The sequence below is a fragment of the Terrapene carolina genome, unplaced genomic scaffold (genome assembly GCF_002925995.2).
Source record: "Terrapene carolina triunguis isolate 2854851 unplaced genomic scaffold, T_m_triunguis-2.0 Scaffold715, whole genome shotgun sequence".
Classification (NCBI taxonomy): Eukaryota; Metazoa; Chordata; order Testudines; family Emydidae; genus Terrapene; species Terrapene triunguis.
In genome coordinates this window covers 213,798-241,741 of record NW_020665066.1, presented here as the reverse complement: position 1 = coordinate 241,741, position 27,944 = coordinate 213,798, and the positions used below count along the sequence as shown (strand labels likewise).

The 27,944-nt window shown below is 40.8% G+C and overlaps 1 protein-coding gene across 6 annotated transcripts in view; it reads left to right on the top strand.

Moving 5' to 3' along the window:
- The window catches only part of USH1C (USH1 protein network component harmonin), a 108,191-nt gene that overhangs the window by 66,244 nt on the left and 14,003 nt on the right, over positions 1-27,944 (top strand). For 3 of the 6 annotated variants that reach the window (XR_002908240.3, XM_024202368.3, XM_024202374.3), the window contains one exon: positions 411-487. Coding sequence is in view for 5 of the 6 variants with exons in the window: in XM_024202368.3 (XP_024058136.2) it covers positions 411-487 (77 nt within the window). In the remaining variant the exon portion in view is untranslated. Of the gene's footprint in view, positions 1-410; positions 488-1,347; positions 1,555-5,701; positions 5,819-8,157; positions 8,514-27,944 lie in introns of those variants that run through there. The other 3 variants (XM_024202372.3, XM_024202371.3, XM_024202370.3) reach the window with 3 other exon arrangements.

Sequence of the window (27,944 nt, the reverse complement as noted above, 5' to 3'; positions counted from 1 at the left end):
TTCTCCCACTGTTCATTTCTCTTGTCTATTTAAATTGGAAGCTCTTTAGGGCAGAGATTTGTTCTTACTGTGTTTGTGCAGTGCCTCCCGCAGTAGGGCCACAATCTAGGGGCTACTATAGTATAAGGGAAAGAGGTGGCGTTTCTCTCTGAAGTTACATCCGAGATAACTGTTGATGGTCAAACTTCAGAGTAGCCACCAGGATCCTCACCCAGCCTAGCTACAGTGCATTGCAGGCCATGGTGCTGTATGAAGACCTTATTTTCTTCAGGGTAAACCAGGAATTGATTATACCTTGGTTTTTTTCATGATATTTACAGATCTCAGTGCGGTTCCCTTTTTACCTTGTGGAAACCTCAGTTACCCTATCACTTCTGTCTCCTCATTTCCTCCTTCCTTTGTTTCTTTAGTAGATTTAAAGGGAGTTGCACATGACCAACTTGCAGCAGATGACATGGATGGAGTGATCACGAAGCAGAACAAACAGGTTTGCTCTTCAGCCTTGGCTTCCTATCCTGATTCAGATTCTTCATACGTTTCGTTTCCTCTTGACAGTCAGTCTTGACACTGGACTGAACACTTTCTATTCTTGCTGCTTTCAGTTGCTAGGGCAGGACCCACAGTCCATTGGATGGTAAATGCTAGCAAAATTACAGAGCTCAGAATATGTATTGCTGCTATTGTGCTCTAGAGACACCTGAAATGAATACAGACACTGTCAGTAAATTTAAAAAAAGTGGATGCTATTAATTAAGCTTTGTATCATCAGCAGATTTATATACAAAAATAGAGTTACTGTATGTCCTATGCATTACCCAACAGTATGGTTTTAAACTTTATGAACTTGGCTTTAAGAAAATCTTTTTTTTTTTTCAAAACAAAAATACTTCATATGGGGAATGAAGGGTTTTGTTGTTTCCCTAAATGTTGTGCACAAGCTTGGATGTTTTTGAATCATTTATTTGATTTCATTCAATATGTTATTGCTAACAAATTGTTACAATGAATATAAAGCAATAGGCATGACAATGTGTGTCTAATAACAATGAGAATGACTGTCAGGTTTTGTATGGAGGCTGGCTGTTGCATCTGTTTCGCTTCACATAAAAAGTGTATCAATAAGGTAAACATGTTAGTAAATGTACAGATGCTGCATTTTGATCAAATTTGATAAAGGAACTGTCATTTAATACCATCATTTAATACAATGCAACACTGCAGACATTTAATACCATTATTATTTTGCCTTCAAATAGCTTTTAACCAGTTACATATGGACCCAGGTTGATCTAAACCAGTTCTGGATTTTTCTCCAGCAAATATTTTTCCTTTGCTTTTTTTTTATAGCTTTTGGATGGTTTTATCGATATGAAGGGAAATTTCCCACAATTCGCAAGGTACAAAGTGTGTAGAGATATAAGTGAAAATTTGCTGTGGGTTTTGCATTTGAAATTACTTCTTTCTCTCCTCTGTATTTTTTTTAAATAAATTGTACAACAATGTACATTTATTTCTAAGTGTGGCAATATGTGACCGACTATCTTACTTCATACGGATTCAGTATATTCAAATGCTTTCTCATTTAACATGTGCATGTACAAGTAAGTTTCTTTGGAGTGCAGCTAGAGGGGCTGATCTTTGAAGTACTGAGTGCTCTCAGCTCCCACTGATTGCAATGGGAATTGATAGCTAGCCATACCTTTCAGGAGGTGCTCAACACATTGGAAGACTGGACCAATGGGATGCTCCCCTTTGCAAATCTTATGCTCCCCATAAGCCTTTGAAATAGTGCTTAAAATGGAGATTTTCAGAGGAAAAAATAAATGGGAATTGAGTGCCTAGTTCCCATTTGTGCCTTTGGAAATTTACCAGTAAGTGGGAGCTTACGTGGTGAATAGACCTTTAAACAGAAATGAATTTGACTCATAATGGAAGAAAACAATCAATACATACTTTTAAAATTTGGTAAACAGGGTAGTATATTTTAAGTATCATCTCTAAAGCATGCAGTAGTGTTTCAAATAATATTCTGTTCCTCTTGGTACATTCTTCTTCTTTTCTTTTTCAGTATCTTTTGACACTGTTATGAACATTATATTACTGATGTCTACCAGGTTGATGATCAAAACCAATTAGGGACTTAATGGTGGAGCCATCATAGAGCCAGAGCCAGATCCTGCATTGCTTCTACATCAATTCATTTATAGTTTTGGGTGTGCAAGGAAATCCAGATCATAGCCTGGACTTGTCAGCTATATCTACCACAGTCACCATTTAAAAGGTCATCTTTTACTACAAGCCACAATTATTTCTGTTTGCATAGGATAGGAAACGTCTGCAACATCTCAGATACCACTTGTTGCTGTTGGTTAACGTTAACATGTCAGTGCTGACCACCATGTGGACTCAGAACTGTATCTCATACTCTAGCCAACATCAATACAGTTGGTTATATGGCAGAAAAACATAAGGTGTGCTGTAAAAGTGCAAATTGATTTTACTGCCCAAGTTATTCTGTATAATTATATGCTTTGCACCTCTATATGGTTAGAAGTTCTCAAAGCATTTGGAAAATATTAAAGGGCTAATCTACCTACTATTCAAATCTACGCACACGATAGACTAAAAACTTGAAAAAATGTATTTTTAATCTAAACTATTTTTATTTTGTGTCTTTAAAATGTTTCAGCCCACACAAAAACAACAAACCAATTTTTGTAAAAGAAATTCACTTCCTATTAAAGATATTTTTAGTACAGAGCAAATTGCAAACAGTGAATTATGAATCCATTAAAAATGATCTATGGAAGGGATGGCTCAGGCTCTGTAGAGTTTGACTTGAGCTATGGTAGTGCGTTCAGCTAAGATTAATGGGAACACATTGCTATTCTACAGCACCAGTATCATACAGAGAGCTCAGTGTGAGTCTTCATCTACCGTTATAAAATGTTACCATCTATCACATGAACCATACTATATTTACCATTCTTTGTAAAGAATGAAGTAATGTCCCAGTGAATGGTGTGAACAGTAACTAGCTCTAAACAAAACATGAAAACATTTGTAATACAAACTAAACATCATGGCTAAAACACGGGCATTAGAAATTAGGTGTTTGCTGCTACTAAATCATTTTCACAACATAGTCATTTTACCTGTTAAGGTTCATCTTTGCGACAATAGCCAAATTAATTGTGAAGCAAATACAATACAACCTCACTGATCGCAGCAATGCCAAGATCTAATCACTCACCCATCAGGGCAGGTCTTTTTTACCAGCAAGAAGAATGCCTGTCTATTTTTTTTAATCCTCCAAATGGTTATTGCCTAGATTAGGGGTGTGAGCTGCTACATTTCACTCCAGTATCGCAGGGCTGATAAATTAATCCCGTTATGCAGAGAATGATTGTAGCATGATTGTCACTGTGCCCTGGGTTCCCCAAACCACAGTTAAGAGCTATTGGCTGAAAAGAGGAACAGCTCATGCTTCCTCACTGTGCTGTGTCTTCTCTAACAACCAAGCCTGGAGAACAGCCTCTCACTGCACTGGCAGTCTTTAAGAAACCAGCCAGCTCCTCTTCACTGTGCAGCTTTGGGCATGGGGAAACTGGAGTATGCAGGCTATCCTCTTGCACTACTACCTGGCCGCAGGGAACCCAGCGGATGGTCACTGTAATCAGGGGAGCAGGTTTTCTTTCCCTGACAACTAGAGCACAGACTTCAAAGTCTCTATCCAGAAGTTTCAGGGGCCTTTAGTTGCACTGTTTTAAAGCCAAGAATAAATTATCATACATGTAACTCGTATGATTGCTTTGTGCAGTGTTAGCTCATCTTTAAGTGGCCAGTGCATGTGAGAACATTTAATCCTGTAGCTCCCATTTGCCATCCCTAAAATTCAGACACACTGCCTCCTTAGTACACTGCACTGATCTAAGCCTTTTCTTTGCAATTGTTTGCTCTGTCTTTCCTAATGCATGTTATGCAGTGCTTTGGATGTGTGATGCAATAAAGGCTTTTTACAGGCTAAAAGGGAAGGGTTCACTCCTACATGTAAATACATGAGCACTTGTGTGAAAGCCATCATGAAATTAATGACAAACAGAAGGGTGAGAAATGACGACTTTATGGTAGACTATTTATGAATATCATAACTCTCACTTACAACCCCAGCATACCCACATGCTGAAATTTTATAGAAGAGGAAAGAAGTATTTAACAGTACCAACATCGTGTGATGCATAGGCCTTCTGTTTGCCTTCTGAATAAGAATGAATTTCACCCAATATGATGGGGACTGGTTTTTAGAATTGTTTTAAAAACAACCACCACACTTATGCATACATACAGAAAGTGACTAATTTTCCAAGACAGGTTTTCCTGTATGTAAAGGCTCAATTGAGCTCAAAGTTTTGCAGTGTTCTAAGCCATTGTAAAGTATACACACTACTATTTTGTGTAATAAAAAAAAACCTCCCAGAAAGGGAAAGAGAGAAAGAAGTTGAAGAGTGACAGTCTGTGTGAACAGAAAAAGTGTAAAAAGGAACTGGAGTTTGAGCAAAAACTTGCCAAAGAAAAAGAAGGGATGTTGGAAAAAGAAAAACAGCTGAAAATCAACCGGCTTGTACAAGAGGTATGTTGTGATACGTGTTAGACTATATTTCTTTATAATTTTATTATTTCCTTCTATTTTATCCTGCTTTCCTTCTGCAGGCAAAACTCTTTGACTCTCATGGGTGTCTAGGACCCAATTCAGCAAGGTATTTGAGCATGTGTCTAACTCAAAACGTGTGTAGTCTCATTGACTTAAAAGGTACCTTATGGTACTTAAGGTACCTTGCTGAGGTGGGCCGTTGCCTTGTCTGCAGATGTGGGTTATTTAAAATAACAAATTACGGGTCTTGTTCAGTATACCTGGCAACAAGTGAAGAATACTAAGCTTATGTTGAGATCAGTGCCCACCTTTTTCCTTTTCTTAGCTTGCTTTTTTGGTAATAAAAATATGAGTATCTGTAAAAATGAAAAGCAGGAATTCAGTGCAAGACAAACAGAAAAAAAAGAACTACTAAAAATCAGAAACAATATGACCTTAGCAAATGAAGAAAATGTTTATATTGAGGTAACAAAGCATAGTACTATGTTGGATGTAAAATTAAAGGGAGGACAGTTCTTTTCAAACAAGGCATGCACTTAAAAATAGAGAGGAGAAATTATAGCAAACTGCAATAAAAGGAAATGGGAGGAAAGTAGAATATGGTGTGGGATTTGGGGGATTTTGTAGAAAGTTTATTAAATCTTTGCATGTCAAAAAGACAGTGGCCCAAATTATCTGCTAGTATAACGCTATTGGTTTCCGTGGAGAGTTTGTTCCAATGTGTCAGATACTTAAAAAACACAGGATAACAAAATACACTATTCTGTTGCTAACGGATGAGAAACCGTATCCTGAGCTTTCTTATTCACAAGAGCACTTCTTCCTCAGATGGGTAGCCCTACTGGTTTAAAGACTACAGTACTCTCACATGGGATATTTAGGGGTTTTCAAGGACAGGCCTAATGGAAGGCAGTGAAATAGAAAATGATTCACAAGAGCGTGATTGTTTTTTCAGAAAGTGTTTTAAAGTCAAATACAAGTTGTATCTTCTAATCTTGTGTGTGGTGTAAACCCATTAACCTTTTTTTATGCCACGGTGATATGACTAAGGTATCTGAGACAGAGCGAGAAGATCTGGAGGAATCAGAAAAGGTTCAGCACTGGGTGGAAAGACTTTGTCAGACACGGTTAGAACAAATCTCCTCTGTGGAGAATGATTCTCCTGAGGTAAAAGAAAGCTCTTGCTTATCCCTCCATTGTGATATCTAAATGACTTTTGTATGTTTCATAGAGAGGCAGGGAGGTTTTGCAGGGTGTCAGTGAGAAGAACCTCTTCCGTTCTTTCCCTTTTCAGCCTTTAAGATTGACATAGACGGTATTTAGCATTTGACATCTGCACATTTTTCAGGGCGCTATCTTCTTTGGGAAATGCATTGCCATTGGTAAATGTGACTACATGACATCCACTGAAAAGCAGCGTGACCACTTGACAGTTCTGTATCCTGTTAGCTGACCCTGCTAGATTGGCTAGGATGGCTTTTGCTAGCCATATTCAAACTCAAGGCTATGAGGACTTTACCACCTGAAATAATGATGCTTTCCAGGCAAGAGTGCTCTGAGGATGGAATCATTGATATTCAGGATCTTGAATGCATCCTAGTACCATGGAGAGATTGGGATAACAAAGGGCCAAATCATATCCTCACTTGAAATTATGTAAGGGAAGGTGACAAAAGCTGAGGGAACTCTACAAGAGTCACTTAATAAACTTTCATTCAAATCTTCCCCTTAAAGGGGAGGAGTTTGAGAAGAGGGGGCACATAGAGAAAGGTTTATGGCCTTATAAATCCATATCCACAGAGATGTTTTCCCACCATCCTGCTGCTCTGGCTCCCCTCCCAGCACAGCTGCTTCAGGATGACTTCCCTTGGGAATGAACAATAGCAGCTGCAGAGAGGACGCATGGTGATCTCCCACTTGGATAATTCTAGAGTCAGCAGAGAGCAGCTGGTCCTCTGTTTCTCCTGGCCCAGTGCCCAAAGCCATGTGGCTCTCCAATGGAAGAGTCTCTTGAGGAGAGGGATATGTTTCTGCAGAAATTCCCCACACCTTCTGCACTCACTAGCTGCAATCTGATGGATTGCAGTCCCCTTCAGTGGTGGAAATGAAGGGGGCATGATATTGGGGCCAAACTCCTTGACATATTTTCAGAGCTCTGCTGCTCAGAACTATTTACTAGCACACTACTGTATTTAGGCTGCCACTAATTACTTTATTACCGTAAAACTATTTGAGGAGATTAAACCGGTATAAATCAAGAGAACAGGTTGGTTCTGAGGGATTAACCTGTCTATGCTATTAACAGCCATTATGTATTATTATTTGTTATTAATTGTAATATATCCTTAAAACAAGCAGCAGTTCCCAAGGGTTGAAGAGCAGCCTCTTAGATGGTGGAGCCACTCTATGGTACTTAGTTGAGACTATCATTATGGACAGAGCAGTAATCCAGCTGAAGAAGTAAAGTCAAATAAGACTAGGATAAATATCTTGGTTTCTCTAGGGGTAATTTATGCCTCTTTAATCATTCCTCCAGGGAGTGGACAAAATAGTGGATAAGAGAATACTGATTAAGTGAACTTTCACAAACATTTTAATATGATCCATGACAAATGATTACCGGAAACATTTAGACCACATTCATATAGAATCCCTTCTCCACTCCCCCAAATCCGGATTAATGTACTCACTTCTTCAGAACATCTAGTTCCTGTATTGATTCCTGTGAAGTTCATAAGCCCAGCAAGGACTCAAGCTCTGCATGGGCTACTCTGCATTGTCTAAGCTCTGCATAGATTTGCTTAGACAACACCAAACTCATTGAGACTAAATCAAGCACTTCCCCTCCTCCCACATATGTGCCCCACTATCCTGCATATAGCTTCCACCCACCAGGACATCCAACACCATCACTATCACATACACAATCCAGGTGGATGTACTTCCAGAACTGCTTATCAGACACTCAGGACTCTAGGGTGGTATTAGGTTGGCTGGGTATTTTAATCGTGAATTCCCTAGCACTCTATTTTTTCTCTTTACACTTCAGTGCTGATTAAGGATTTTCCCCTTATTGATATGTATTTACAACCTTTACTCCAGATTCATGGCTTTTTTTTTTAATCTGGTCTGGGAAATCCTTTTAAATGACTTTAGAATTTCAGGAGCTGCTTGTAAAGTGCTCTCCTCTTACATCAGCCACTTTTGCAATGAGCATTTTTTTCCTGTTTGTTTTGCTTTTTGTGTCTGCTCTTTTTATTTCCCCAGCACAGCAATTAGGTACTGTATTTCTATTAACTGTATTTTTTTTAAACTGGGGTAAGTGCTCTTTGTACACAAAAAGGCTTCAGGAAAAAGTTGTGTACAGGTTTTAATAATAAGAACCCAAGACCTTACAGTACTGAGTTAATTATAGCTTGTGGTGTCCTGCTACTTGCCTTTAGTTTGTTCAGGTCCATTATAGGCAAGTGCACGGTTAAGGCAGATCTCTGTTGTCATTACACCAGCTGACAAGTGGACATACTTCTGCTTCTCCTTCTGCTACATCAGTGCGGAGGTTTGCAGGTGGTCTGCAGCTTCACACCACAGACCTTGATGATATTAACCTGGATGAAGTTGACAAGCCTACAAAACGCATAGCACCTCTCCCTCCAACACCTCACACAACTTCTGCAACATCCGCAGCTCAGCCACTTTCTTCACCAAATGTCCCATCTTCAAGAGGTCCAGCCCCTTCACCTTCTGCAGCTTCACGAGTGACTTTATCATCATCCACTGGGATGCATTCTCCCCCACCTCCTCCCCCTGCCTCCTTACCCAGTCAACCCACTGGATCTCTCTGTCTACCACACACCCTGTTAGAAGAAAGAATGGGAAACCACAGTTACCATTCTTCTGGCCCTACAGAGTCCTTGAATGGCTGGGAAGCCAAAAATTACAGAGGAAGATCTACGTTTGGACCCATTAGCTCTGAGAATAATGAAAAGACCTACTTATCAAGTCCAAAGGTATAATTTAATTATATTCTCCTCTCATTGCATATACATCATTCTCATTAGTGATGTGTACAAATAGCAGGTGGAGAATATTTGTGTGTTTGTTCTGCATAATGTTCCAGATCTTCTGCATGCAAATATCTTTTGCAGAATGCATTAGTTAATAGCATCTTTTGTGCTTGACCATTATTAACTATAGCCCATCATATTTTAAATACAAAGAAATCATGTGACCTATTTAACTATATCTGCACAGAAAAACAAAAAGTAGATTATTTTGTAGTTGAATGAGATATAAAGTATCTATAAAGTAGAATATTAGTATTCCGCTAATATGGTTTAAATATGACCCTGAATTGTTTTACTCAGGGAAAGTAGTGGACAGAGAACAATTAGGTTGAAGTCACATGCTCAGAAACTTTTGAACTCTTAAGTGAGCACCAATAGTAATCCTTTGATGGGAACAAGGCCAAACATTCTTACTACAAATCTGAGGGTTTGTCATTTTAGTAGTTAGTTTTCTGGGGAAATACTCTGATTGTCCCTTATTACAAACTCACTAGGTTTATTCAAAAAGAGGGTCTATACTGAATATTTCAAAAAATTCATATATTAAATCCCATTACTCGGGAAAATATTTCTGTGACTTCATCATACGAGTACTTTTCTTTACTAAGGACTATAACATCAGGCACACACTCAAATCTTTGTAATAAAAGATCTTTCTGCAGATATTTTATACTAGTTTCAAACAGTTCAGCTGGGACCCTTTGTGGTAGTTTTTCTGCATGTTTTTTCTGCATGGATTCACTGCATTGTGTGCTGTGGTTTTCTGCAAGATCATTTGGAATAATAATGACTGTGTTGTGGGTATTGCAGCTGAACAGGGGAAGGACAAATGGGCAAAGGATTGAAATGACTTCTTAGTTCTCTGTGAAAATGTGCAGATTATTTCTATTTAAAGGATAGTTTTAGAAGAGTGAATTATGAATCTTTGTTTTGTTATAAACATAGTCTGATTATTGAGGGGACTCCATAAACATAGTTTATAATCACATTTCAAGAACATTTTAGCTTCTCTGGAATTAGAACAACTGCTACATCTTTTTATGGAAGATGGGTTTTCTAAATGTGGTTCTCAACCTTTTTGGGCTCAGGAGCCATTTATAAATGTTTATAGCCTGTCGTAACCCAATAAATATTCTGGGGGTGAAGGCCCTGGGTGGTTTCTAATCCACATTAGGCAGCTAAATAAGTGACCTAATCTTCAAAAGTTCTAAGCACCCACCAGCTGCCACCAAACTCAATAAAGGGTAGGTCTGAGAGGAGATTTTTGCTCTTAATCAATAAAATATTAATATTGGGCCAATCTTACTCTATTATATGCATATAAACCCATTGTTTTGTCTTCAGTGGGGTTTCACATCAGAATCTGGCCTAGCTGTATAGCTCAATTACTAAAGACAGGTAGATTATCCCACTCTGCCTATTATGGGTTTTTTTACACCTTCCTCTTACATGTCTGATACTAGACACTGTCAGAGACATGACAGTGGAACACATGGACCTTGGGTTTGGTCCAGCTGAGTTCAGAATCTGGCCTGGTGTGCCTGTTTCCTTCTTAAATAGCTTTGTGTTTCGCCCAAATAATATAAACTAACATTTGATGTTCCCAAAGAAGTAACTGGTTTCCTTCCTTGTATCTCATCCTCTGAAAACATTAACTGACTCGGTTACTCCCAATCAACTGAATAAATCTATCTGATTTTAAATACGAGACCCTGTTGTTATACCAGCCAAATTTGAAGTAAACAAAGATTTATTATTCTGGTCTCATAAACATCCTTTCCTAATGTTATACAAATAGGTTTCTAGATCTTTTCAGCATCAATAATTTTCTTCACCGTGGCCATTTAATTGCAAGTTCTGCCAGGTGCTTGCCAGTGCTGAAGGAGTGAAATTACCTGTCAAATATTATTGGCTATGAACTGTTCATAGATGTGGCATGAATTGATTTGAGCATCATAAGTATGATTAGTAGATATGCAGTAATGAAGCTATTATTGTTTAGGGTTTACGAAACACTTCTCATGTTGGCAAAATATCATCTGCATCAAGCAATCCACTGGTATGTCATAAACTTTTTTATGAACTTTCAATGTAATGCTAGTGTCAAGGAATTTAAAAAGGGGATGATTTCCCCCCTTGAAAAATGACCATATCTTTGGATTCCGGTGTGTAAGGCAGTCATTGCATTTACAAGATACCTGGTAATATCACCCTCCATGTACCAATTAGCAGTGCTAAGCTCTAAGAGTATAAAAGACTTTCTCAACAATGAGTCTTCACATTTCAACAGTCTCAGAAATATTATCTTGAAGCATGCATGTTGCATGTACAATATTTTTTCTGTGTACTGTGTATTTGTGTTTCTGTCAGGGAGACACACAACATAGTTACAATTCTATGTACTTTAAATGCAGTTTGGGATGGCGTCACAGCTGAAAAATATAGCCCAATATAACCAATCTTCGATTGTTTTACTGAAAGTGTATGTAGACATTGGGTCATATTAGAAGAGATATGTGTGCTAAGAAAGGGTGTAACCCCCAATTTCCAGTAGAATCCAAGTATTATGTTAGTGGAAGCTATTTTTAAATTTCTTCCTATAATAAATTCACAAACTTCACAAACTGCTACCATAACATGGGTCTGTTGATTCCCCGTTTATGTTCCATGATACAATACAAACATATACACTGCATCTAGCAAATAACACTTGAAAAGGTGTGTGTCCAGTTTGATAGACTGGCATATAGGGAAAAGTCTTTGGGGTCCATTTCTTAAAGGCTGTTATGGGCTTACCCAGGCACTGTATAGCACTGGTGTGGAGAATGTGTAGAAAGGAAAAAGACGATGGAGCACCTTTTCACCTTCCTGTGGGACAGCAGGACATGATCCCTCTTTTATGCACAGGAGGGAGATGGGAGAAGACCAAGCTGATGCATTGGCCTTTATAATACATCTGCAGGAAGCATGATCGGAGGGTTATGGTGTATCTTGTCCTCTAGGTGGGCTAATGCATATGCCACCCCCAGCAGCATGTGCCAGCTGGCAGATGTTTGGATACACATGGTTCCTTGTATAGAGAAGTGGTAATTTTTACCTCTTTCTTGAGATGGCCATTCCACCTTTTGTCAATCCCACCCGTCTGATAGGGAATGTACCAGTCTACACCCCCACTTCCCAATGCTGCACTGGCCAGGGCTAGATTTGTCGCCTGTGTGTAGAATAAGAACAAACTAAAAAAAGACGCTTCAGGAAGGTGTGCCTTTAAAGAAAGAAACCACATATGAAACTATAGTATTTTGTAAACATAGGAAATTGAGTTTAACAGCGATCATAGTTTAATGGATATCAGGAACTTATTTGATTGGAAAATAGTTTCTCTATACTATGGCTATTAGATTAGACCAGTGGTGGGCAACCTCTGGTCCACGGGCCGCACACAGCCCATCAGGGTCATCCGCTGGCAGGCCGCCAGACAGTTTGTTTACATTTGCACAGCCGCCAGTAGCTCCCAGTGGCCGTGGTTCGCCGTTCCCGAACTGTCTGGTAGCCTGCCAGCGGATGACCCTGATGGGCAGGTTGCCCACCACTGGATTAGACTGTTTCACAAAGTTCAGTACAGCTGTCATTGCTATATGGGAAAGACATTGATAAATACTGTTCATTTTCTCACAAAGGATGACATTCACTCCTGTGCAGAGGGCCAGCACAAGGCTCAGGCAACACTTAAGCCTGAAATGGATAATGGGGAAGTTCATTATTGGTTTAAAAGTCCTCAGGTAGTTATTATCCCATGATAATTAATCTAAAACTTCAGACTCATTTCCTGGTAAGCTGTAAAAAATGGACATTTTTGAAGATGTGAAGGGGACTTGCATAGCAAATATTTTAAAGTCATTTTAAGAGTCTGTAAGCTAGCACCAGAGATATTCCAAGATTCCTGTGTTTGGGAAAGGTCTGTCAGTGATAAGCAACTTCCAAGTATCAGACCAGTATCTCTTCATATCCCCTTGATGTCTTCAAATGTGAAAACATCACTAGTTTGTCATAGAAAGAATGAATAAAGGAAAAAGAAATTCACTTTGGTCCCTCCAAAATAGTGATGGTTCATACAGCTACTCATATTCCTAAGCGAGTGTGATAGAGAGCTATTTTTCAGAACACCCATTTGCCTGAAAACAGCTCATATTGGTTTTGATTCAAGACTGTCCAGATCTGAGTTTCTTCCACTAGGCCACTCTGTAGAGCCAGGTTTCTGGAAGTAAGTGAGACTCCTGGAGATATTATCCTGATCCAGAGTAACTTCAGAGAGTTGATCGCTAGGAACACTACGGTACTCCAGGGAATTCCCTGGTGACTTTCAAAGACCTGGCTCCAAAACTTTTCTCTAAATTCTAAAAAATACTCCTTTTTGCTGTAAAAATGGGATTGTGTAACCAATTTACTGGAAATTATTCCAATCATTTCCATAGTAACAGCTTGTACTACATGCATGATATCTGGAATACATCATGTTTCCTATGAGAAATGTCAACCGGAGTTGCTGGAGCTGAGTCAGAATCTAAACCCATAGGGCTCAGTCCTGAACTCTTTAATCAGACAAGACTCTCATTGACGTCAGTGGGAGTTTTCCCTGAGTAAGGAGTGTAGGATCAGGCACCTAATTTGTACATGTCAAATGATTAACTCTGAAATGCCTCAGAGTATCTACTGTATTTCATAGAGTAAAGGGACTAATTACTGTGACTAACTCTTGATCTTAGCCCAAGATGAGTGATTTTTAATACGTTTCTAATGGAATAATAATAATAATAAATTACAGGCCTGGTGAATTTCACTTTAGAAGATCAGTTTAGCCACCTGACTGCCATATATCTTTAACAGTATCACAATTCCAATTCAGGTTCGCTGTCTCATTCATTGTTTTAGCATTACTTCTTTAGCTCTTAAATCAGTTCACTGCCTCTATTGGATAAGTGCCAAATGCAGGGATAAAATTTTCCATCATCCCTCTGAAGTAATGGTTTAAGGAAGAGAAGCCATTATTTAGATCTACCAGGAATTACATTATGTTTTGTCTTATTGTCATTGTAGATCAGTTAATAAAATACTTCTGACGGCAATTTGTTATACTAGTGGCAATAAGTTCATAGCAATGAAGTGATGTATATTGTGGTGCCACTGTAATATGATTGGTTTGCACAAATTGCATTATCTGTAATTTTCTTAAATTGAACCCTGATAGCAATTTGCTCCAAGCCCACCTACCCAGCGTCAGCCAGTGGTACCTATAGTCTCTAAGCCAGTCATGCTGCAACCTGATCCTAATTTTATGGTCAGGCCAACAATCAAACCGGAGGCCCTGGTAAGCCTTTTCTAATATTCTTCTCTGAGTGCGGTAAAGTTGTAGGAATTTTTCTTGTTGAATTGTCTTTAAAGGGTCAAAGTTTGTCCTTGTGTTCTCCTAACCATAAACCACGTTGAATTGTTTTGAATAATCAGATGGTAAGTGTTAAAGGTCTGAGTGTGACTTTGTGAATAACAGTCACTCTTTCTCACAGCAAGGAGTTTAGAGGGGGATTTTATATATTTTTATTTTTATTTCATACATTGTTTTGATTTTATCATTTGTGTATTCATTCATTCAAAAAGTCAAATTTGCCATAAGTGGCAAGATTGTCAATGTTAATTTTTGGCTTTACAAGGAAACAAAATTTATATGATTTATACACGTTTCAAATTCTTTCCTTCCCAAGGAAAAGATAGTAGACTGGTATTATGGTTGTCGTGTTAAGTGTTACACAAGTAGATTTTTTTTCACATCTGTTTCCAGTGTATATAAAGATGTATTGTGCTCTGACCAAAATCTTAGACTAAAAGTGTTTGTGCTAAAACTTGCAGTGGTCCCTGGAATTTTGTGGTATTAGGGACTTCCTTTTGTTTGTTTTAAACCTGCTGCCTATTAATTTCATTTGGTGACCCCTAGTTTTTGTGTTATGAGAAGGAGTAAATAACACTTCCTTATTTACTTTCTCCACACCAGTCATGATTTTATAGACCTCTATCATATCCCCCCATTAGTTGTCTCTTTTCCAAGCTGAAAAGTCCCAGTCTTATTAATCTCTCCTCATACAGAAGCTGTTCCATATCCCTAATCATTTGTGCTGCCCTTTTCTGAACCTTTTCCAATTCCAATTTATCTTTTTTTTGAGATGGGGCGACCACATCTGCACGTAATATTCAAGCTGTGGGCATACCATGGATTTATATAGAGGAAATATGATATTTTCTGTCTTATTATCTATCCCTTTCTTAATGATTCCCATCATTCTGTTTGCTTTTTTGACTGCCGCTGCACATTGAGTGGATGTTTTCAGAGAATTATCCACAATGACTCCAAGATCTTTCTTGAGTGGTAACACCTAATTTAGACCCCATCATTTTATATGTATAGTTTTATTGCAATGTTGCCTATTATATCATGAGTGATGCTAGTATGATAGGTCCTGATCCAATGCCCATTGAGATCAGTAGAAAGCCTCCTTAATGATGAAAAATAAATCACAGCGGCACTTAAAATTCTTGAATTACAGGGTTGTGTTATGAATTCTAAACTCTCAAAATTAGCTTGCATGTTACCCATAATTGCCATTTATTAAAATATTCAGAACGTTCTGCTTTAGTAATATAGTGATTCTTGTTCCTCTGTTTTCAACATTACAATTAAATCAGATACGGTAGCTGTTTAATGATCATTTTTTATCAAAAACACGTTCTGCCCAGAACTGCTATGTTATACACGTTCTCAAGCCACTATGTGCATAAGAGAGCTGATTTTTATCAGATAAATATTAATTCCTGACCATGCATCAAGCAGCAGGACCATGATTATGTAATGGATAAAAAGACTGCTAATATAGATATTCCATTCAATTGTATACATGGAAATTTCATTTTAGTTTGGAATGTGTGAAATAACTAATAATTCAATCATTTACCAGCATCCCAAACAATTTGAAATTGCTCAGAAAAAAAGACCAAAATGATAATCCAGAGTTAATATAATTTAACATCTGGAAAAAAATGTGACATGCATTGTAAAACTGTCTGTTTGCAAAAGCAGCACTGGTCTAAGTTCAACATATTACATGTATATTGTAGCCAACTGCTTACAATTAGTCTTGAAGAACTGGAAACAAGATTCACCCTCAGAAGGAACTTTGTCATTACTTGTTATGCATGTACACACGTTTTCCAAATCACAAGGCTTTTATAATGTTGCAGGTGTCAATCTCCTTTATTCCCAAATTGCTTTATATTATTAGTTGGGAATTCATGGATATGGGGAGAAAATATTCTTCTGATATGATTATCAAAGCAAATTACTTTGTAAATTGCATTTGTAATTCCACTTTCTAGCTTCCTACTGTGACTTAGTCCTTTATACTTGTTTGTACTGTCCGCAGGTAGGGTCGCAGTACATTGTAAACTGGGGTTTAATATTTAAATAGTGTAAACAAGACGGAACAGTTTTTTTTATTATCCAGGAAAAATGCAGGCTACCACATGCTTAACAGGCAGAGTTTATACAGGATCTCTCCTGAAAAGTCTAAAAATAAATGTGTTTCACATAGAGGGAATAATATTTGTCATCATTTCTGATTTATGTAAATGTTTAGAAATAGGAGTAGTTCAGCAGCTTCTTCAATTCAATATGTGAAACCACCAAAGGCAAAATAGTTTTTCTTTGTTAATGCCTTTCCTTATTTCCTTGCACATGACCTGTAAAGATCCTTCCATCCTGATTCTGTATCTAGTACAATCTACATAGTTCCTCCCACCTTGTTTCTATATATGGTAAAAAGTTGTGTGTATCAGTTGTTGGAGACTGATTTTTGAGGAATTCATTGAATTGTGTTCTGACAGTCAAAAAGAGGGTTGGATTTTAGTCAAGCAAACTATTAGCTAGGCAGCCCAAAGGGGGCAAGAAAATAATAAGGGAAGAAGTCTTCCAAGCAGAAGAAGTTGTCTCTCTATCTATTCTTATTTAAATCTTCAACTGTGTCTACACTACTATAAAAAACCTGCAGCACCAAGATCAATTGACTTGGGCTTGGGCTGCGAGGCTACAAATTGCATTGTAGACATTTGGGCTCAAGCTGGTTTTCGAGCCCTAACATCTACACAGCAAGTTTTAAGCCTCGCAGCCTGAGCCCCAAGTCAGCTGATCCGAGCCAGCCACGGCTGTGCCGCAGGTCTTTTAGTGCAGTGTAGCTGCATCTTTCATATTAATTGGATTCAGCCCAGTAAACCCAAGTCTTCCAGCTACTCAAGTACAGATAAATTACTTCAATTTATGGATGGAGAAATACATGTGAAGGTAAACCCTGAGAGTGCCTATATGCCTCTATATGGCCAAATGCAGTGGGAATGCTCTGCTTGTGCTGTGCTATAGAGAATACAGCAGCAACTCATGGAGAAGCTGCACACAGTTTGGCACACATAACTTGGTGTATCGCTGCAATGAAACAGTGCTGGGGATGTGGGGATTTCCAAAGGCAAAACCTCATGTTTGAAGGGAGCTGCAGGCCAATCCTGTTTCAATTATTAGAAAGCTCTGATGCGTTTGTTAGTGCTCATGAGTCCTACCTTCCGGTTTTCAGGATTTGGGGCTTGATTCTGCACCCCTGAAGTCGATGGGAGTGAAGCAGATCCTTGGCTGTTAGCCTTTACACAGCCTACACTAAAGCATGTAGGTGTCTTTCACCACCTCAGTTGCTCCGCTGCACTGATGTTGGTGCCCTGGTTTGGCCCACAACACTAATGCTGAAAATGAACATTTTCCTAAGTGTCTATGTTTATTTTCAATCTCGTTGAAAAGCTGCCCAGACAGGGACAATAAACTTATACACCTTCTGAATTTAGAAATGTATAATGCCCTCAGTTAGCCTGTGAGTGGAAAGTTCTTAAAAGAAGACCCCAATCTCTTTCCCCTAATTGGGTAGATTTTTTTCATTATGTTTTATCACAAAGTCTTTGTAAATTTAATGTGACCCTCAGTATGAAATTATTCCAAACTGTACCATATCTATTTTATTAGCATGCAGGTAGTAGTCTGAGGATAACAAAATATATTCAGGATTGTATCAGGTTCAGGAAAATATAGTAACTACCATTTTAATCCTCATTTTGGACCAAAAATCTCCCAACTATTTCCATATTGGGGTCTTGGAGACCTCCGAGTATGTCAAAATTGGAAAAATACATGGGATATATTTAAAACTGACTTTATTGTAACCAGTGAACTATAAATCTATGAACAAGTTCAAATGTTCCTAGATTCAGAAGCACACTACACAGTATTTGTGTTGGGGTCTAACTGACCCGATGATCAAACACATTTTAAAAATAGCTACACCCTACACAGGTGTTGCAGTCTAACAGACCCCATTTTCAGACAATGAAAACAGAGCAACAGCAATATTATAAAAGGCACAAACACAGCAAAGTGGCAGTAAATGGTTTACTACTTTGACCAAATGGAGCAATTAAGTTGACATATATTCTGAACATACATTTAATGTGTTTTCCTGCCTCGTTCTCCAGAACAAATGTAGCATCTTCCCTGTTTCTTAGGCTCTGGGTCAGTACCCAGCACACAGGATGCTACTTTCCTAGAACCCTGAAGCAAGGCTGCTATGTTTCTTTCCTGCACCAGTGGTTTCACCATTTCTGTGCCCAGGTCCCTGTGAAACATCCATCTCTTACTCAAACACTTGTTATGCCAGGTGTGATTCAACAAAATTCAAACAATATATGCATTCAGGCATGCAATGTGCATTTGCAATGCAACAGTAAGTCTTTGCCACAGCAACAGCATCTGTCAAGTGTGGGCTTGCCAGAAAATAGTATCTGACAATTGTGGCTTCCCCAGAAACTTTCTAGCAAGTGTAGGCCTCCCAGAAGATCAGTGTGATGGGATTATCTTGAAAGAAACTCCATTTGCTGTACAATTGTGATGATATGTGATGGGAAACATTAACTGGGATCTCAGACCCCCAAAACACTTTTGGTACATTTTTTTGAAAAATAAAAACCACTGAAACTGATTATTAAAACAATGCTGAAAGATTCATAGAATATCAGGGTTGGAAGGGACCTCAGGAGGTCACCTAGTCCAACCCCCTGCTCAAAGCAGGACCAATCCCAGACAGATTTTTGCCCCAAATTGCCCCCTCAAGAATTGAACTCACAACCCTGGGTTTAGCAAGCCAATGCTCAAACCACTGAGCTATCCCTCCCCCCTATGATTCATACAGTCATATCATATAACTGCTGCCTCAACATAAAAGCAATATGATGTTGGAATGCATAATTAAATTGCGGTCCAACAGACCCCAATACCTTTTGAGTAATTTTTTTCACTACACTAAAACCACAAGAAGTATGCAGACAAAACTAATGCTAATAGGTTGTCGCATCATAGTTTGAGAATACCTAAAGAAGAGGCAATGTTTTGCCTATTATGTTTTATTTAAATTTTTGTATGTGCTTGGGGTCCAAAAGACCCCCAAAGACTTTGGAAGTGTAGTACTTTCATTTCCCCCCATTGATTAACATTGAGGGTTCTAACTGACCTCATTACCTTTTTAGTGACTTTTTTGCTACACAAAATCCTACAAAAAGTGGAAACATGGTCAAATTGATGAGGACTACAAAAGAACAGCACAAGTATGTAGGGACAAAATCAGAAAGGCTAAGGCACCAAATTAGTTACACCTGGCAAGGGACATAAAAGGCAATAAGAAGAGGTTCTTTAAATACATTAGGAGCAAAAGAAAGATGAAGGAAAGTGTAAGTCCTCTATTTAATGGGGGAAGGAGCGCTAATAACTCATGACATCAAAAAAGCTGAAATGCTTAATACGTAGTTTGCCTCAATCTTCACTAAAAAGGTTATTGATGACCAGATACTCAACACAATTAATTTAGACAGCCAGGGAGAAGGAATGCAAGCCAAAATAGGGAAAGTTAAAGAATATTTAAATAAATTAGATATATTCAAGTCACCAGGGCCTGATGAAATTCATCCTAGAGTGTTTAAGGAAATAGGTAAAGCAATCTTGGTGCCATAAACAGTTATCTTTGAGAACATAAGAACACCCATACTGGGTCAGACCAAAGGTCCATCTAGCCCAGTAGCCTGTCTTCTGACAGTGGCCAATGCCAGGTGCCCCAGAGGGAATGAACAGGTAATCATCAAGTGATCCATTCCCTGTTGCTCATTCTGGCAAACAGAGGCTAGGGACACCACCCATGCCAATCCTGGCTAATAGCCATTGATGAACCTATCCTCCATGAATTTATCTAGTTCTTTTTTGAACCCTGTTATAGGACTCCTGGAGGATGGGAGAAGTCCCAGAAGACTGGAGAAGGGCAAACATAGTACCTGTCTTTACAAAGGGGAAGGAGGAGGACCCAGGAATTATGGACTAGTCAGCCTAACCTCAATACCTGGAAAGATACTGGAGCAAATTATTAAACTATCAATTTGTAAGCACCTGGAGGATAGTAGGGTTACAAGGAATAGTCAGCATGGATTTGTCAAGAATAAATCATGCTGAACCAATTTAATTTCCTTCATTGATAGGCTTACTGACCTAGTGAATCAGGAGAAGCAGTAGATGTGATATACCTTGATTTTAATAAGGCTGTTGACAGAGTTCTGTGTGACATTCTCCTAAGCAAACTAAGGAAATGTGGTCTAGATGAAATTACTATAAAGTGGGTGCACAACTGCTTGAAAGACAGTTATCCAAGAGTAGTTGCAGTAGCTTGATGTCAAATTGGGAGGGAGTATTTAATGGGGTCCCGCAGGTGTCAGTTCTGGGTCTGGTACTATTCACTATTTTTAGGGTTACCATATTTCAATACTGCAAAAAGAGGACACTCCACGGGGCCCCGGCCCTGCCCCAACTCCGCCCCTTCCCCAAAGTCGCCGCCCCAACTCCGCCCCCTAGGGTGACCAGATCACCCAGGTCAAATATCGGGACGCGGGGGGGGGGGGGGGAGGGCAGCAGGGCAGGAAGAGGACCAACAACCCCCCCACCCACACACCATTCCACCTCCCTCCGCAAGCGCTGGAGGGAGGCCCGGGAGACGCAGGGGAATCGCGGGGCCGGGGTGAGTGAGTCCAGCCTGGCCCTGAGCGCAGGCAGGACTCGGGCAGTACCTGGAGGGAGAGTAGGGGGGCGGCCCGCGGGGCCAGGTGGCGGCTGTTCTCCCCACCTGGGCAGCTGGACTCGGGAGCAGCCGCTGCTGCAGCTCCTACTGTCGCGGGGGGAGGAAGCGGCCGATGGCCAAGCTCGGCGGCTGCGGCTCTGGTGCCCGGGCCCGAACCCCCCGAGCCTGGGCCTGCTGCGGTGACCCAGCAGCGCGCACGCTGCGCCCAGCCCCTGGCCAGTCGCGTCTGGGCTGCTGCCCAGCTGGTGCAATTCCGCAGGCGGCCCCGGGGTGGAGGCATCGGCAGCCCCATTCGTTCCCCTGCGGGACCTGAGCAGGACGGGGGGGGTGGAGGGGGCTGGAGCCTGCTGCCCCCACTCTGGGGCCACCCGCACGATTGCACCAGCTGGGTCCCCGCAGCAGGCCCGGGCTCAGGGGGTTCACGGCCCGGGCACCAGAGCCGCAGCCGCCGAGCGCCACATGCTTGGCCACATCCCCCCGCGGCAGTGGGAGCTGCAGCAGTGGCTGCTCCCGAGTCCGGCTGCCCAGGTGGGGAGAACGAACAGCCGCTGCCTGGCCCCCACGGGGAAGTTGCTTCGGCCCCCGCCGCGGTGGACAGCGGCGGGAGCCGGGAAAGTTGGAGCCCGGGGAGGAGGCGGTCCCCTTACCATGCCTCCCTATTTTCCCGGACATGTCCTGCTTTTTGGAAATTCCTCCCAGATGGGGATTTGAGGACCAAAAAGCCGGACATGTCTGGGAAAATCCGGACGTATGGTAACCCTACCTGACCAAACATTGCAACACAAAAGCTGCTGGCTCATCCTGCCCCATCTGTGTCTGATTTTCTTTGACTGATTGCTGGTTTGATTTTTCAAATGCTTACGTCAAGGCTCTCTTTCCCCTGCATCCTCCCAGACTCTTCTTACACCCATACACCTCCCAAACCAGGCCCCATGGACCACAACCAGTCCAGGGGCAACAGGCACAGGTCCCCATCCACATCCCACCCAGCTAAGGGTCAAATTCAGCCCCTGCTGCCTGGCTTGCATGGGAAAGCGAGCCACTAGGGCAGAGGAAATTGGCTGCTGCTCTGGGCAAGTCTCTGTAGTAAGGATGCAAGGGAATAAGAATAATAAAAAGAACCACCAGAAAATATCAGCTGTCAGCAGCCTGGGTCCCAGCCAGCGTATTTGCTAGGAGAGATCAGAAACACTTAACATCGCTGCCTCCCTTGGTTTCATCCCCCCTGTGTTCACCTAGGCTGCCTGAGCAGTTCCAGGGCCCAAAAATGGAAAACGTACCTGCAAGAGACACAAGGTTGTCACCGTGCAGCCTGCTAGCCCTGTAGAGTCGCACCCTGGCTTGCCGGGCAATAATGTCCTGGCTAGACCAAGTCCCAAGAAAATCAGCAGCTCCCTGCTGCATGGTCCATGCACAGACAACTCTCCCTTCTCCCACTGACAGGGGAGGGTGTTGAGGGCTGGCTCTGGACAATGCCCAGCCAGGCTGAAGTTGCAGCTTACATGGGAAATGGTTCTTTGTTTCAGTGCAAGGAGTTGCAGAGGCAAAAGTTCAAATCAGCAAAGTTAAGCAGAACCTTTTGCTCGTGGCTAGCTGGCTTCATCTGCAAAGCACTGTGCAGACACAGGCCTTGATTTATCCCCTGGTCCTGGCAGCTTCTGCCCCGAGGGACCCAGATGTGGAGCCCCCCCAGGGATGGAAAGTCCACCTGGGGATTGGGGCAGTAGTAGGACAAGGTGCTTGCAACCTTAGCAGCCGCACAGTGGATGGGGCTGATCAATGAGGAGGTACTTCTGCTCCCAGTCACTGCAGCAGCCGGGGCAGCCGGGGCTCGGGGCCTCTCCCAGCTCCAGCAAGGGGTTGGGGCAGCCCAGGCTGGGGACTTCCATCCTTCCTCCCCTGCTCCAGCTGGGACTCGGGAATTCCACACACCCCTCCCCAACAGCAGCTGAGGCAGCCCAGGCTCCGACCAGGCTGGGAACTGACTGTCTTTCACCCCAGCCGAGGCAGCCCGGGATCGGGACTTCTGCCCTGCCGTGCCCTGCAGCCCTGTCCTCCTGCTGCCCCAAGCTCCTACTGCGGCTCCCCAGGCTTCCTCCTCCAGCCCAGGATGGAAACTTCTGCCCTGACCTGCAGCCCTGTCTTCCTGCTGCCCCAAACTCCTACCGCGGCTCCCCGGGCTTCCTCATCCTGCGTCTCCTGGGGGCTTCCGCTCCTGCCGGCTGCAGCCAGGGCAGCGTGGGCTCAAGAATTCCACTCCCCTCCCCCTTCCCATCCCCCTCCCAACAGCTGATGCAGCCCAGAGGCTCCAGACTTCTGCTCCTTGCTGCTGCCCGGGTTCGTTGGTTCTGCATCTTCCTCCCCGCCCGGCAAAATGCCGGACATTTTGAGCTATTTAAAAATTCCTCCTGGACGGCAATTTAAGATCTAAAAAGCCGGACATGTCCGGGAAAATCCGGACATATGGTAACCCTACTATTTTCATTATTGACTTGGATAATGGAGTAGAGAGTATGCTTATAAAATGTGCAGATGACATCAAGCTAGGTGGAGTTGCAAGCACTTTGAAGAGCAGGTTTAAAATTCAAAATGAATTGGTCTGAATTCAACAAGATGAATTTCAATAAAAACAAGTGCAAAGTACTTCACTTAGTAAGGAAAACTTGAATTCACAGCTACAAAATGGGGAATAACTGTCCAGGTGGTAGTACTGCTGAAAAGGATCTGGGGGTTATAGTGAACCACAAACTGAATATGAGTCATCAATGTGCTGCAGCTGCAAAAAAGGCTAATATGATTCTGGGGTGTATTAACAGGAGTGTTGTATATAAGACACCTGAGGTAATTGTCCAACTCTATTCAATGCTGGTGAGGCCCCAGCTGGAGTACTGTGTCCAAGTCTGGGCACCACAATTTAGGGAAGATGTGGACAATTTGGAAGGAGTCCAGAGGAGAGCGACAAAAATAATAAAAAGTTTATGAGGAAAGATTAAAAAAACTGGGCATGTTGAGTCTTGAAAAAAGAAGACTCGGGGGGGAACCCGATAAGAGTCTTCCAAAATGTTAAGGCCTGTTATAAAGAAGACAGTGATCAATTGTTCTCCATGTCCACTGAAGGTAAGGTAAGAAATAATGGGCTTAATCTGTAGCAAGGAGATTTAGGTTAGATGTTAGGAAAATCTTTATAAAGTAGGTAAGCTCTGGAATTGGCTTCCAAGCGAGGTCATGGAGTCCCCATCATTGGAAGCTTTTAATAAAAAGTTGGACAAATATCTGTCAGGGATGGTCTAGGTTTACTTGGTCCTGGCACAATGCAAGGGGCTGGACTTAGTGACTTCTTGAGGTCCCTTACAGCCCTACATTTCTATGATTCTCTGAAAAACCACAACAGGTATGATGATAAAACCAATGTGGAAAGATAGACTTCATCCTAGTTTGAGAATTCTTAATGTATGAAGAGGCACATATTTAGCACGAAAATTTGTGTTTACATTTTTGTGCACGTTGGACTCAGATAGACCCTAAAATATTAGGAGGTTAAATCTCAATTAAGTGTTACTAACCAATACTTTGAAAGTGCTGCTAGGCAATCAAATGGAGGCAAAATAGAGTAAGAACAGGATCTGCTTGACTTGCTCCTGTGAATAATCCCAAGCAAGTCAATGGGACTCTTGATTTAAGTTAAATGAGTAGCATTTGATCCTTAGTCAATAGAACTATTCCTCCAAAACAGACCTCAGAATTCCACAATCAAATTGAACTAAGTTATCAAGCAGAGACATTTGAAGAATGCCCCCATCCGGGACCAAATCCTGATATCCTTACAGCTTACCCATTCCTTAGAAGAATTCTGTGTTATTCAGTGGAATTCACCCTGCAAGATGAGGAGTAGCCTGATGGGAAAGAGGAATCTTAAAATAACTCTGTTGTCATTCATCCGTACATTTTCAAAACTTGGCCAAGTTTTTTTGCATTAAAGTTTCCATTGACTTGAGTGGGAATTGCATAACATAGACTGAGCAGATCTCGCTCTGAAAATTTAGGGGTGAAATGAAGCCTGATAAACAAAATGATTTTAAGAAATCTCGTGAAATGGAAATGTGCATTAATTATCTAGGGCCTGATTCTTTCCCCCCCCCGTCTCACATTCAGTAATACTTGACTCCATGATTACTCCCCATTGAAAGTACTCAATGGAATTAGTACTACTAAATGTCAGAGTGAACCAGGCCCTTTATAAGTAACAAGGATGAATAGAAATTAGATAGGTTGGTTGATTTTTATATACAGGAAAAAAATTAATGTCTGCTTTGGCACTTTTCTTTTTTTCTTTTTTTTTCCTTTTTTTTTTTTGCAGCCACAAGAGATGTTTAAAAGGATGGTGGTTTACAATTCATCATTTAGATCTAACAAAAAACAAGTAAAATAACACTTTCCTTCTTTGTTTGTGTGGTACTTTTTTGTTTTGACTGTTCATAGATGATAACCCCTTTCTTTTTCTCTCTTCTTTTTTGTTGACCAACTTTTCAGACCAAAGATGCACTACTGCCCTAATGCATGGAAACTATTACTCTTTATAATCTTTCAATGTGTGCATGTGTTCACCTAAACAGATGCTACATATAGAGAATGAGAAGAGAGTAGATACCATAGGACAAATTCTCTCTTCAGCAACTCATGTACTCACTGCTAGTTTTAGGGTAGTTGGGCATCTATAACCAAGGTCAGAATATAAAAAAATAATCGTCTGACATTCCAGTGCTGGTTGTTTCTCTTTGTTTTGCACTCTGCTTGTTGTGCCATCTGTTGTAATAGGTGTATTATTTTCCAGAGCAAATAGCTAACTGGTATAGCATTCTTATTGATTGACTAGTTTTTTAACTGAAATCACAGGAACTGGAGATGGAAAAGATCTGTTAAATCATCTAGTCCAACCCTTTTCCAATACAGGATTGGTCCCCATGATACTACTTCTAGTGCTTCTGTCCAGTTTCAAATAAACCAAGTGTTGAGGTTCCCTTGGAAAGCTATTGCATGGTGTAATATAGCTTGGTCACATTTCACCATGATGAAATAATCCCTGGTCATTGCTTAACATGAGGAAAATTTGTTGTTGTTTTTCTTTGCTGTTAAATGTGCTAGGTCGTGTACAAAGCACCTTTACTATTGCCAGTTATGTTGGATTCGTTACGTGTTGTATGGAACATCAGTAGAACTGTGCAATTGCTTGAATTCAGAGCCAGCAGTGAAGAGCAAATCATAACTGTTTTCTTTGATTTTAGTAGTTTTGTGCCTTTCATGACATTTATTTTAACATGGGCTTTTTTAAAAAGTGAAGGATTTTATAGATCGTTTTTCTTGGAGAACAACTCAGTTTCAATGCAATATACTAGATATCATCAGGAAACTAAAAATTATTGGTGTTGGAAACATTTACGCTATACATAATATATTCTCAGATAAATGGAGATTTAGGATTGTATGCATTTGATTCAGAGCTGCTGTGTTTTTGTAAGTGCTGTCAAATTAGTAAACAATTTGAATAGCTGTGAAATGTGACAAATCCCTTCAGTCCACAGCCAGCAGGACAATCATGCACTGACAAATGAGATTAAATCTCTGGTTAAAATGTTCTACCGGCCATTGTTTTCCATGATTTTAGCATGCACTTTTCTGTTTTATTACTCCTCTCCAGATATGACATTGACTAGAAAAATGGAGAATGAATTAGAATTAAACAGCCTATTCTTTGGGGGTGAACATGTTTTAATCATTAATATTTTCCCTTGTGGTTTTTAAGATTCTCAGATCATCAGATTAGTAACATGTGAAACATTGGCCCAGATCCTGCAATTGGATCCATATGGATGGACCTGTGCAGCCATGCAGAGCACCAGGGACTTAAGTGGGGCTCTACAAGGTTGCAAAGATCTACTTGTAAAAATACAGTTCTGGATGAGCAAGGAATACCGGATTGGTCTCAGACAACAAGAAGTCGGATTCTGGGGCTGATTGCTACTGAATGATATTATAATCTGCTTGTATAATATTAGCATATTCAGAAAACCTACTCATTTATTTTTACTTCATTTTAGTTCTCCCTGGTTGTTTTGGGTTTTTTATTTATTTGTTGTTTTTTAAAATTGCTTGGTTGCTGCTAAATATGTAGGATTTATTTCAGTGGCCAAATCCCATCGGCTTAGCCACTTTGCAACTTTTAACCTTATCCTTCATCTAGAATTCTGTGCAAATGGCTGCTTGGGCTACCAAATATACAGCATTACTGGAGTAATTCTGTTCAGTTACATGCATTCAATCCCATGAACCCAAAGTGGGGCTGCATGGTTAGTAAATGAACAGACTTTGACCACCTACCCTCCTGTAGAGCTGGGCAGCATTTTTTTGGACTAATAGTTTATTCACTGAGAAACGCAGTTTTGGGTCAATCACAACTATTTGCAATTTGTGTCAAGTTTGCAGAATAGTTTTGAGCGAACCAAAAAAAGTCCAACTTAGTAATGTTGAAGTGAAACTTTTCATTTTGATTTTCAGGCATTTTGATGAAAGGAAAGGAGGATTAGATTCAGCAAATGTGAGTGGTGGGAATGAATGATTATAAATTGCCACTGTGAATAGCAGTGGATAGTCAATGGGCTACGCAAAGAGAGCGAGAATAATTCTACAGGCTGGTAGTTGGGGGATTCACCTAGGCTGTGGGAGGCACAGGTTCAATTCCATGCTGCAATGACTCTTTAATTCTTTCTGAAAAGTGGAACAGTTTCAAGAGGAGAGATTGAGAAAGTCCATCCCAAAATATCCCATAGCCCAGTGGTGAGGGCACAGTCCTGTGGTGTGGAACACCCAAGCTGAAATCCCTTCTCCACATCAGGTGTAGGGGGAGGGGGAGAATTGAACCCAGGTGTCCCACATCTGAGGTGACTGCCCCAATCACCAGGCCTATAAAGAAGGCACCATGACCGCCTTCTC